The sequence below is a fragment of the Sitophilus oryzae genome, unplaced genomic scaffold (genome assembly GCF_002938485.1).
Source record: "Sitophilus oryzae breed Bouriz unplaced genomic scaffold, Soryzae_2.0 scaffold_358_pilon_pilon, whole genome shotgun sequence".
Taxonomy (NCBI): Eukaryota; Metazoa; Arthropoda; class Insecta; order Coleoptera; family Curculionidae; genus Sitophilus; species Sitophilus oryzae.
The window spans coordinates 1,674,009-1,685,363 of NW_022146927.1; the positions used below are offsets into that span (position 1 = coordinate 1,674,009).

The following is an 11,355-nucleotide window of genomic DNA, read 5'->3' on the forward strand; positions in this document are numbered from 1 at the left end:
TTCTTTTATATGTATGTATACGACCTAACATCACTTTAAAAATTACGAAATAAAATACTGCAATGCCTCTTTTCGTTAAATCTTAGATATAATTAAATATCCATACATCTATCCATATAATTTTTTATGTAAAATTCAAATAATCCACACTAAGCCTTTACTCAGAGTTGTTGCATTGTAGTTTTGGCATCCGATTTGAGGTTATGGTGCCTTCTTACCACAACTTACCCTGCACATAGATTCTTTAACGTGGTTATATAACAATGATAAAAGTGTGTGACTTGATTTATTTTAAATCTCTTTTAAATAAGTACCTTACTTAAAAAATAATTAAATTTGATTTCAGACACGGCTTATTCAGTATCCAGCTCATCACTCGGTATATTTTCGAGAATTTGCGCATAACATTCTGCGCATATCTCCTACACTGTCGAGTTACTATAGATTTTTGATATATTGTAAAATGAATCAGTAAAGTTTACAGGACAAAAACTTATAATATTATGAACCCAGATTTCATTCCCATAAAAATATTTACTGTTCTTTTCCTAGTCTTATATAAATTAATTACCATTCAAATGTATGTTTGTTTTTGTGTATATAAGGAACTAAATTACCTTTAAGAATACAAAACTTAAAAATATCTTTTTCAAAGTAACCAAGCTGGAATGAATAAGCTGTGCCCAAGTGTTTTACAAGGAAAAAGACTTTAAAAACACCGATATATGTTTAAATTTATCGCTACTGCCATATATTAGTGGATAGAGTTGGCGTAGGCCCACCTGCAGGCGCCTGGGTAGCACCATTTAGTGACAAATTACCAAACTGTTGTTGCAACGCCATAGATTGATTATTGAAGAAAGCGTTGGGCATCTGCTGTAGGCCTAACTGATGTTGCTGTGAACTTACAAACTGTTGTTGTGGTTGTTGTTGTTGTCCCAAGGACATTTGGGTGGTTCCCATGTTAAATGAGGATCCAAACTGGGGCTGACTCTGTCCATTTTGGAATGGAGTGGTACTTTGTGACGCAAACTGGTTTGGTAAAAATTGCGTATTTTGATTTGGTGGGTAAGTTGGCGCTTTATTCCAGTTTTGAAAGCCCGTCTGAGGTAAGTACTGGTTCTGTGACATTCCATTTTGAATGAAATTCTGCAATAAGGAAAATAGATGGCTCCAAAAATAGTTCGCAAATTCAGTTATAAAAAAGGGGGCGCTCTAAACAATGCTATAAGTGTTAAGACCCTAAAGTACTACTACTTCTACTGGATCTGTGTCTATGAAAAGAATTTCAAGAATGCGGACACAATATTGGAGTATGATAAACAGCTATATATTTCATAGACCGCTACCTATACATACAGGTGTGGTAATGTCACATTTAGGCATATCAGTTACATGCATTGGAATGAAACGCCTATAAAAAGTCTAAGCTTAAACAGAGATGGACAACAACTTTCCCTTTTCCACTTCCACTACGACTTTTGAGTTAGATTAACTCCAATAAAAAATGTCTATACCTATGTGGCGGATTCATCTCTCCAAAATCTCTACAAAAACCGTTGATTTTAACAGAACGTCAACGGTTTTTGTAGACGTATCTGTTTTAAAAAACTAAAGTGTTCTCGAATAGTGGAATTTAAATATTTTAAATAGTTTTTTTCTTTATTCTTTGTATTTTTTTTGCTTCCGACGACGGAAAGAGATAAACTTTCCGAAACGTTAAGCATTTTTTTGTTCGTTAGGCAAATTTGTATATCATCTGTAAACCTAACTTCTGACAAGTAGTTTCCGTTTGGGATTAACGCACAAGTGTTTACAAAAAAAAATATTTTATTTTGTAGATTTTCTTGCAGTGGCGAAATATCCATAGAGGATTTTTTGGAGAGAACTCCAATAAGACAACAAATTTTGCAAATGGCGCCGCCTCCCATCCAGCTGCCCTTTATCTCCATTAATATTATCCCTTCCCGCGCTTTACCAGCGCTTCCAGCGCGTCAGTCCTTCGCAGAGTTGCCAGGTCTACCGATTTCGTCTGTAAGCTACCGATCTACCGATTTAAACAAAAACCTAACGATATGCGTCTTTAACCTTTACAGTAGAAGCACTTTTAAAAATCAGGCACATTTGGATTAAAAATTAAGCGACTATCGCGTCGTAAACCGTATAATTTAATCTAAATAAATTTTATTGTTTATTAAATTTTGTTTAGAAATTATAGTTCATCGTTCTGTCCGGTCGCAAAATTACAGAGACATTCCCAAAAATCCTTATTATCCCTGATTACGCGCTGCATTGCCGGCATTTGCGAAGATGATATCTTTAGAAAATATTTTGCCTGAAAATATTTGCACAGTGCAGTTATCGGTAAAAATAGTTTATTATTTTTTTATTGTTTTTCTTCTTAATTTTCTCATCTCATTTACGTGGAAAAACGTCGAAGAAAATAAAAATCATTTGGTATTTTTGATTTTTGAATCATTTGGATATTGAATTTTCGTATAGGCAAGTAATGTTATTTAAAATTTTGACTTTTATATCAAACTTCAATCTTTCTAAAACCTTAAGATAAAAAAAAATAACTTACCTGTTGATTGGGTTGCTGAGGGAAGCCTCCAAACGCCGGAAATCCTCCAGTACCACCCTGAAACGGTACCTGATTTGTACCACCCTGAAAAGAACCTTGCATAGGGTTCTGGAACTGTCCAAAATTGTTCGGAATGGTTGGTCCGCTACCATACAACGCCAAAATACTGTCCTTATCCAACTTAACTTTCTCCTTCTCAGCGGGCAACGTCTGGTTAAAAAAGTTCTCCTCTTCGGTCTTTGCGCTGTCTTTTGGTTCCTCTTTTTTCGCTTGTTCGGTATTTGTGGCGGTTACAGTCGAGTTTGACGTTTGCACCGGGGGTACCGCCGATATAAAGTTACTAAAGCTATCCTCGCCGTTTTGTAAACCAAGGAGATCGCTGTTGGTGGTGTGTTTCTGTTTCTCTTTAGTTTCTGGAGTGTTTGACGATGATCTTGACGGTTTGGGGCTAGGGTTTGTTGGTTTTGGTAACTGAGGAACCTAGAAAATTTACATTAACAATATACAGGGTGTCCTAGAAATAAGTGCGAGTTTTTTAACTAAAGTAATCGCAAAACAATTTCCGATACACGTGTTCAACTTTGAGTGACACAGATTGTGATGGATTCATAAGATGAATCTTAATGTAAAATTGGGAAACAATATATTTATTATATAATTTTTTAAAGATTTTTACGTTTTATTTTTAATTTAACTAATAATAATACTAACACTCACAGTAGCAATATTTAAATTTAATGCAGCAGGTACTCCTTACAAATCGAAATAAGTAGAAATAACTTTGAAAGTGGTATAAGGTGCTTATCAATCAAACTTACTTCTCTGACTACAGTCAAGGGTAATAAAAAAAACTTTAATATCACGTTTTCGTTTAAAATAGTTTATCAGGAAAGCTACAAGCTCTTTGCTTCAACTGTTTAAATGTTTCAGCATATTTTCAACACACAATTTCAAGATATACAATACAAAAACTCGAAAATTTAGTTGTAAAAAAAAACTGTTTGTGCTTAAAAGTACAATTTTTAAAAAAGACTATAAAAATCGGCAATAAACGAGAATAACTCCCAAAGATTCAACAACTTGGATCCCAAAGATTCACATTTTTAAATTTCTACTAAAAATACTTAATTTAATTCACTGTGTATTTTATAATCATTGTAAATTACTATTAAGTATAATGCAGCGTCTACTATATTTCATATATCTTTTTTACAGTTTAGTAAACTGAAAAAACGAAACTAAATAATGAAAAAATATAGCAACTTTTCAACAGTTAAGAATCAGCGCCCTCTATTAGATATGTAAATAGTCCACTTCATTGGAGATTTTACTCAAAACAGTAGACCTCTAACAAAACTAAAAAAAAAAATAGGCAAATGTAAGATAAGCCTGTAAAAATATTTTACTATTCAAATAAAAATACTGATAAAAAAAGACATATCTATCACTGTCAAGAATTTTCTCATTGGACAGACTATAACAATTGATAAAAATTTAAATATTTCTTACACTTACTTCTACATTAGCCAGAGGTTTCTTCTCCAAAATAGTCTTCTTCTTCCTTTTCTGCTTCTCCATCTCCTCCTCGATCTCTTTCTCCCAGTTTACTTTTGGCAATGGCGGAGCTACCCATTCCCTAGCAATATATTTCTTGTGCTCGTACTTTGCTCTGATAAACGACTCCAAACTAGTATCATTTTGAGGCCTAGAAATAAGATAACCCTTGTAACCCTTTGAAAAAATCATTAAAATATAATGTACCTTCGAAAATTATCAGGTAAATTTGCTTCATACACAGCCCTCGCTCTGGAATTACCCATTTGTTGCAAGGAAACCACCTGTTCGGGTGTCCAAGAGTCCAGATTCACGGACTTCACTTTGGAGATGTGCACTCCCAAGTTTCTGTGAATACCCGCACATCTTATACAGAGAAAAACGCCGATATTCCATGAAGCCCATCGTGGCCCTTAAAAATAACGTTATATCTTTATGAGTATTAAATTTTATCACAAGCCATAAAAATTATTAGGTATTAATCTGTTTAGAATAAATCTTTTATAACTGAGTATTTAACATTAATCAATCAAGAATCATTTAATAAGATCAACAGAGAATGTTTATTTGTAATATTTGGCCTTCTCCATCTATAAATATATGAAAAAACTGTTTATATTTGATGTAATTGGTAAAGAATTGAAAGTTAATATAAGTTTATTAAATGTAGGCGTTTGGATGGTTGAATATATCTGTTTCATGTTAAGAGATAATACTTTTTGAGTACCATGGAGTCAGCCTCATGTAAATCGAAAATAATGAGATAAAAATCATGCGGATTGACTTATACGATTAAAAATCGAAGAACAACCGATCAGATAAAGATTTTAATAAAAAATATGACGTGGAGCGTGCGAAATCCTCCTCAAAAACACATCGATTCAAAAGTACAATACCTACCTTTGGAGTCGCAATCCACACAATACTTATTGTCTTCGTCGCGAAGCAAACCATTTAACACCGACTGGCACTTATCCTGGAGCTGCTTCACCTTATCCTTGTCCCCTTTGAGACTCATTTTCCCCGTAATTTATTTAAACAATGGGAGAAAAAGCTATTTGTAAATGACAACAAAGGGTGGTTGCCATTTACAAACGTCAAACTGAGGCGATACGTCACGAATGACAGTGGTGGTGACAGGTCGATTTTTCTTCTTTTGGTCAAGGTCGATGCGGTTTTCTTTTTTGGTTTGCTGGAGTGTTTATTGGTCCGCTAAACGGATATGAATTAAATAAATTAATTGTCCGGATCTGTAAATGGAAGATATAGCTCTTACTACCGTTGAACATATTTCAACTCTGTAGGAAATAAAAGTCATAAAGAAATATAGGTAGAAAATAAAGTCTTATATGTTAAAACGACATATAAAACGACTTTATTTTCTATGTAAAGTTATATAGGGAATGTCATCGATCGTCATTTCGCCGCCAACTAGACGCCGTTTTTTTGGATCATACCTTTGATCAATGACTAAAAGAATCCAACAATTCAAGGACAAATAATACCCGAGAGCAAATTGTGACGATGTCACCAAACAGTGCCGTAGCACATATTTTTCTTAACCTAGCTGTTTGAAGCAATATTTATATTTTTTGATAATTGTTTTGACTACGCCTATGGTTTTTATCATCCTTTTAATTTATTACGAAAAAAACGTATTAAAATGTTAACAAAAGGTACAAAACTAGTATCGACGTATAGCACATATCAAGCACATATAGATGTTAATTGAAATTGAAGAATAATTATCGAATTCAATAAGAAAACGCTAAAAAGTTGGAGTGGGCTGTTTATTTACCTATGAAACGTAACTCCTGGCTCTTTCTTATCGCTGCTGCTTTTACACTTGAAAGCTGAACAACTAATCACTATTGTAATAAAGTTTATACAAAGTTTACTACACACAAACTATTAAAAATCGCTAAAATTGTCGCTGGTGACCAAATGATGACTCATTGTTTGCCACCAAAAAAAAGGTCTCTAAGGTCACAAATTCTGCTGCAGCCCGTATAGGGGCGTTACATGTCCTTATATTCTCTAGTCGCCTTTGATCATACGGTATTTGAAGAAACTATATACAAAAACTGGACGACTATTTTATTTTTATTTGTCCGTTCAGCGGACGTTCAGACACTTCGAATAATTCCCGTGTATTTGAGACGCGACGTTGCCAAAACTACCACATTTTCGTTTTGTTTAATTAATTTTCAGGATTTTCTGGAGAAAAATTAGAAAACCTCCTACTAAAAAATTACACTAATCATTAATTAGATCTCAAATTATGGATAGACATAACTTGATTAAATTATAAGCAATTTATTTCTATTTTTAAGATTTTTATCACAATTTTTATTTGGAAAGACATAAATCGGCCAACTAGATTGATTATTTTTAAAAAAATAATTTTCTGATTCTGAAATTAAATTCAGAAACTGTTGCAAAAAATAAAGATCAATGAAAACTTCATTTTTACGTTTATTTATTTCACATCTATGTCTTCTTTTTAAAGGAACACACTCGTAACAGTCAAATATAACAATACCGTAACTAATTTTAATAAATAACGCCTGTGTAGGTTTCTAAACTAGCTTCTATTTTCAAAGGGGCCCTCCGTTGTTTATCACAGCACACTCTTCCTCGCTAAGAGGGGCTCTTCTCCACCGTGCTGGTATTTGAAAGTCCCAAATAGCTTCAGCCGAGCTGCCTTGAGTCTTAGAACCTGCTTTTGCTGAACTCTGAGCGCTCTAAAATTACTTTTTATACTTAAATATCATTACTAACATAATAAAGTGTTATTACCTGAGTCCCTGAACCGCTAGGTACATTTCTGTGGGGCCCATATCGAAATTTAATCAACCGATGCCCTAGTTTAGAGGTTAGAGACAAATTCCTGCTCAAAATAGGGGAATTCATGGCCCCTTCTTTTCTGATATGTTAAATTTCAAACTGAAATCCAAGAGAAGAGTTCAGTTTTGCGAAATTTTTATGCGATAAATAGGTTTTCTTACGAAATATGCCGATTTGTTTTCGAATGTTACGTCACTCAACCGAATTTCGAGGGGTTGTCAAAAAATTCTTGTCAAAATCAGCTGATGGAACATAAAATAAAGTGTAATAAACACATTTATTGGATTGAAATTGTGTATTTTGATTGAAATTTATATGCTTTTTATAGATTAAAGAGTATTTTGGCTTAAAAAAAATAAAATAAGTATACAAAAGTATTTCGAAATTAAATATTTTGGTTTAAATACTATGAAATTGAAACGTTCTACAAGTCTTCGGTAGTATAGTGGTCAGTATCCCCGCCTGTCACGCGGGAGACCCGGGTTCGATTCCCGGCCGGAGAGTAACTTTTTTATATATTTTTTTTATTAAAAAACACCGTTTTGTATAATTAAAACTATTAGCTATCAAAACAAAACAGTAAAATGGTAATAATCTGCATTGTTTCATTGTTTTCTTCGTAATTACCGAGATGATCGATGTATTAAAAGTAATTACATCCATACTAATTAAAATTAAGATACTATTATTATTGTACCATTTGTACCACCTTGGTTAAGTACCACTTTATAAGCAGATGCATCGATTTGTGTTGTGTCAGATTCGCATGAACCTTCGTTTTGAGTCAAACATAAAAAAAACAGTTTTGTTTAAAAAATAACAAAAGAGAAAAAAATATGTTTCTGAACATGTCATGTAAGGTAAGCACTTCTTTAAAATGTTATTTTTTTAGTTGTTTTTTCTCCATCAATATAGAATTATTGAATTTATATTTTTCTTGTCATTATTTTTTTATTACCATCCATACAATACTTATTTATTTGATAATTAAAAATGGAAATATATACAGGGCGTCAAAATTAATAATTTGTTATCCATTATCTTGATTATTTAATTAAGAATGTATCACAATTTTTTAAATCTTCATGCCAAAATATATGTAAATTGAAAATAAATAGAGAATTAAATGGGACGCCCTGTATATTCTTATTTACCGCCTTTTGTATCAGTGTAAGATAAGGCAAATAGATTTATTTTTACCTGACAAATTTTTATTTATGCTAAAAATCTGAACATATTTTTAGAAATACACTGTATAATATATTATAATTTTATTTTTGATGATATTTAAATTTTTAAAAGTTATGCATATGTAATATGTTTATTAGTCTCCTTGATATTTTTGAATTTTATGAATATTTCATAAGAATAAATTCATAAAAATATCATTTTTTAAGAGAAAAAAAAACTATTTAAACTTTTTTACTTTCAAAAATTCCAAAAAATCCATAAAGCTCTCTAGTTAGAGCTATTAGTTTTTTTTCCATACCTAGATGAGCGAAAAAACCGCGTCAAGTTACCTTAGAAATGACGAGCGATGATATTCAGTGTCATATATAATTAAAAAAAGCAAGAAATTACCTATAATCAGTTTACTAAAAATATTAAACATAGTTATCTAGAGATATACAGAGGCTATAGATCGGAGATTTTTTGCACATCATTGTTTCTCTATAAGATATAAGATCTATTGATTAAAAATATTTTCAATATGGCGGCACTTCCGAAAATACCGGAAGTTGAAAGCAACTTTCTTATTTTAAATGGGAACCCCCATTTTTTATTACATATTTAAATTCTCTATGAAATTTTATGAATTTTTATATCAAACACTCTATATCTAACAATAACCGTTTTTGAGAAAAAAAAATATTTAAAATTTTTGGAGGAAAAAAACTGCCTCTCAAAAAAAATTGTATATAGCCTAAGCATCAAATTTAGTGATTACCACAGCCACTGTGACATAATATGTACGTGGTATCGATCTGTTTCAGACATCAAATTGTTCGAAAGTCATAAAAATTATGTATATAGTACATAGACAGCTGTAGCTGTCATGGAATTGAGCGATTAATAAATTATCATAAATCATTTTTTTTCAAATGGAAACCCGGTAATTGTATTTCCGGAAGTGCCGCCATATTGAAAATATTTTTAATCGATATAGTAATCGATAGATCTCATTGTGAAACAATGATGTGCAACAAATCTCCGATCTAGATATTGTAGTTCTCTGGAAACTTTTAATGCACGCTCAGCCTGGGACACCCTGTATATGTATAATAAAGTTTCAAACATAATGTAATATATACGCCTTCTATGACGCTGTTTTCACGCACTCAACCAGAGTATAGGTAAAATATGATCGAAAAAACGGCGTCAGCAATAGCAATGAAATGAAGACCGCTGTCTCATCGATCGTCATTTCCAAGCCAACTAGACGCTGTTTTTTTTCGATCATACGGTATTTTTATATACTTAGGGAATATATATCCTGTTTTTCAGTATTAGAATAAATTATAATAAATATATACTAAGTAAAAAAAATTGTACATAATTAAATTAATTTCCTGTATAAAAAAATCTTTTAAGTCACGAGTTCCTTTTGATGTTAAACGTATATACCTGTAATCTATAATTACCACCTTTTATAGCATTAGCATTCAGAATCATGATTTTTTATACGTTATTCTCTTTAAGGATATATGTATTTTGTATTTCCTGTTTCTATCTTTTTTTGTCTTCATAATAGTTTAAATAAATGCAAAAAACAGACTTTTATAGCAATTCGAACTTAGTAAAAGCAGAGAGCTTGAATGAAATATGTACATACTTTTCTCTTTTAAGGGTGGCCTCATCGTAGCTACGCCTATGGGGGAAGAAAGTAGAGACAAATCTCCTCAAACGTTTTTTTTTTAATTACAGATCACCCTTGCCACGCTTCTGGCAACCACTATATTATTCTCTTCATTTGAGAATACTTCAGCTCAAAAATTTACCATAGAGGAACCGTCCACATACGAAGCCAGATCATCCCCTAGCAACTATCAGTTCGCCAGACAATCCTTGGGATACGATAATTTTCAAAAACTCCCCAGGAACAGCAACAGCGTTGCCGGCTCGTCCAAAAAATACGCCTGGGAACTGTACCAAGACAACGCGCAACATCAAGATATTTACAATTTCTAATATATTATTTATATTTTTAAAGTACATACACATAAATAAAAGTCTAAAAAACATAACTGTTGTCTCTGTTTTCTCTCTGTAAACATTTTAAAATTAGCACTTTTTAGTTTACAGTTATAAGAAACGCATTTACTGTGCTAGAAATTGCATTTGAGTTAGATTTCTTGATGTATTAACATCTTACTAAGTAGTTTTCTATAAATAACTAGCTAAAATGTTGGTAAGTATTTTTATTAATTAAATTAAGCATTCCTAAATTAATATAATTATTAATTTCAGAATTATATTTTATTACTCACAATTTTTCTTTTTCTGGTTACAAATAACGTTAAAAGCGACTCAATAGGAAATAATAATGACGTTAATACAACTATATGCCCGGAAAAATTGAAGAAACAACAAAATCCCAGAGCAAAAAGACAAGTTTACAGTTATTCCGCTTTAGCGGACTTGATATCGAGCTCCAGCAAACCAAGTTTGGCAACATCGACCAGTAACTATGCTAATAACTATCAAATTCCAAATAATTATCAAATTACTGCGAATTCCGGTGTAAAATCTGATCCAGTAAGGTCAAGTTCATCGAATTTGGGCAGTAGTTACGTAAAATCTTATCAACAACCAAAAAATCCGGCTATTTCATATCAAAACAGCTACCAAAATTCAAATAATCAGTATTTAACGCGCCATTATCCGAACGGCCAAGCGTACCAACAGTATTACCAGCAAAATCCCCAGATTCAAAATAATTTTTATCGGAAAACGTACGAGAACGGTGCGAAATCGTACGGAGGAATTAGAAATGAAAATGTGTATTCGAGAAATAAGGTAGCCAATAGAAGACAATTTCAAAATGCACCGGTATCTACAGCAAGACCAACTAGAAAGAATACGATCAAAAGAAAATTTAGGCCTATGCCCGTTTTTGCCTAATGTAGTTTTCAGCTTTTGTTACTGTTATTTTATAGATTTTAAGTTATTTATTTGTTTCTTAACTTGTTAACGTATTTATTTTTTTATCTATTTAATTATAATAAAGGCTTTGATAAAGGTCATGTTATTTTATTTATTTGTTTTGGTTTTCCAGTTTTAAATTTTAATATGGCGCCATCTTTTTATAGGAGTCAGAGATATAGAGGTATCCACAACTTCAGGCTGTAGTTTCTGCAATCGATATATTT

General features: G+C 32.0%; 3 protein-coding genes and 1 non-coding gene across 4 annotated transcripts; 2 read left to right on the forward strand and 2 right to left on the reverse strand.

Annotated features, from left to right (window-relative positions):
• Nucleotides 1-69: 69 nt before the first annotated feature.
• LOC115884889 (stromal membrane-associated protein 1-like) lies at nucleotides 70-5,245 on the reverse strand. Its single transcript, XM_030903603.1, has 5 exons — nucleotides 5,039-5,245; nucleotides 4,346-4,550; nucleotides 4,100-4,289; nucleotides 2,585-3,064; nucleotides 70-1,149 (listed from the first exon to the last, which is right to left on the reverse strand). Exons 1-5 carry the CDS (start codon nucleotides 5,154-5,156, stop codon nucleotides 742-744), a joined length of 1,401 nt encoding a protein of 466 aa, XP_030759463.1. The 5' UTR covers nucleotides 5,157-5,245; the 3' UTR covers nucleotides 70-741.
• Nucleotides 5,246-6,593: 1,348 nt separating this feature from the next.
• On the reverse strand, nucleotides 6,594-7,216 carry LOC115884876. The gene is made up of 2 exons (XM_030903583.1): nucleotides 6,938-7,216; nucleotides 6,594-6,882 (listed from the first exon to the last, which is right to left on the reverse strand). The coding sequence occupies exons 1-2, from the start codon at nucleotides 7,049-7,051 to the stop codon at nucleotides 6,736-6,738; spliced, it is 261 nt and encodes an 86-aa protein (XP_030759443.1). The 5' UTR covers nucleotides 7,052-7,216; the 3' UTR covers nucleotides 6,594-6,735.
• A 200-nt stretch (nucleotides 7,217-7,416) lies between these two features.
• On the forward strand, nucleotides 7,417-7,488 carry Trnad-guc. The gene has a single exon. It is a non-coding gene; the product is annotated as a tRNA-Asp (tRNA).
• A 2,859-nt stretch (nucleotides 7,489-10,347) lies between these two features.
• LOC115884823 lies at nucleotides 10,348-11,107 on the forward strand. The gene is made up of 2 exons (XM_030903521.1): nucleotides 10,348-10,394; nucleotides 10,454-11,107. The coding sequence occupies exons 1-2, from the start codon at nucleotides 10,389-10,391 to the stop codon at nucleotides 11,105-11,107; spliced, it is 660 nt and encodes a 219-aa protein (XP_030759381.1). The 5' UTR covers nucleotides 10,348-10,388.
• Nucleotides 11,108-11,355: the final 248 nt, after the last annotated feature.

Bases quoted from the DNA above. Each gene is read 5' to 3' on its own strand.
- LOC115884889 (XM_030903603.1), bottom strand. From the start codon at position 5,156: ATGAGTCTCAAAGGGGACAAGGATAAGGTGAAGCAGCTCCAGGATAAG. The intron at 4,290-4,345 runs GTACATTATATT...TCTTATTTCTAG, and splicing joins TTACCTGATAATTTTCGAAG to GCCTCAAAATGATACTAGTT. The intron at 3,065-4,099 runs GTAAGTGTAAGA...TAAATTTTCTAG, and splicing joins AACCTCTGGCTAATGTAGAA to GTTCCTCAGTTACCAAAACC.
- LOC115884876 (XM_030903583.1), bottom strand. From the start codon at position 7,051: ATGAATTCCCCTATTTTGAGCAGGAATTTGTCTCTAACCTCTAAACTA. The intron at 6,883-6,937 runs GTAATAACACTT...AAGTAATTTTAG, and splicing joins CTAGCGGTTCAGGGACTCAG to AGCGCTCAGAGTTCAGCAAA.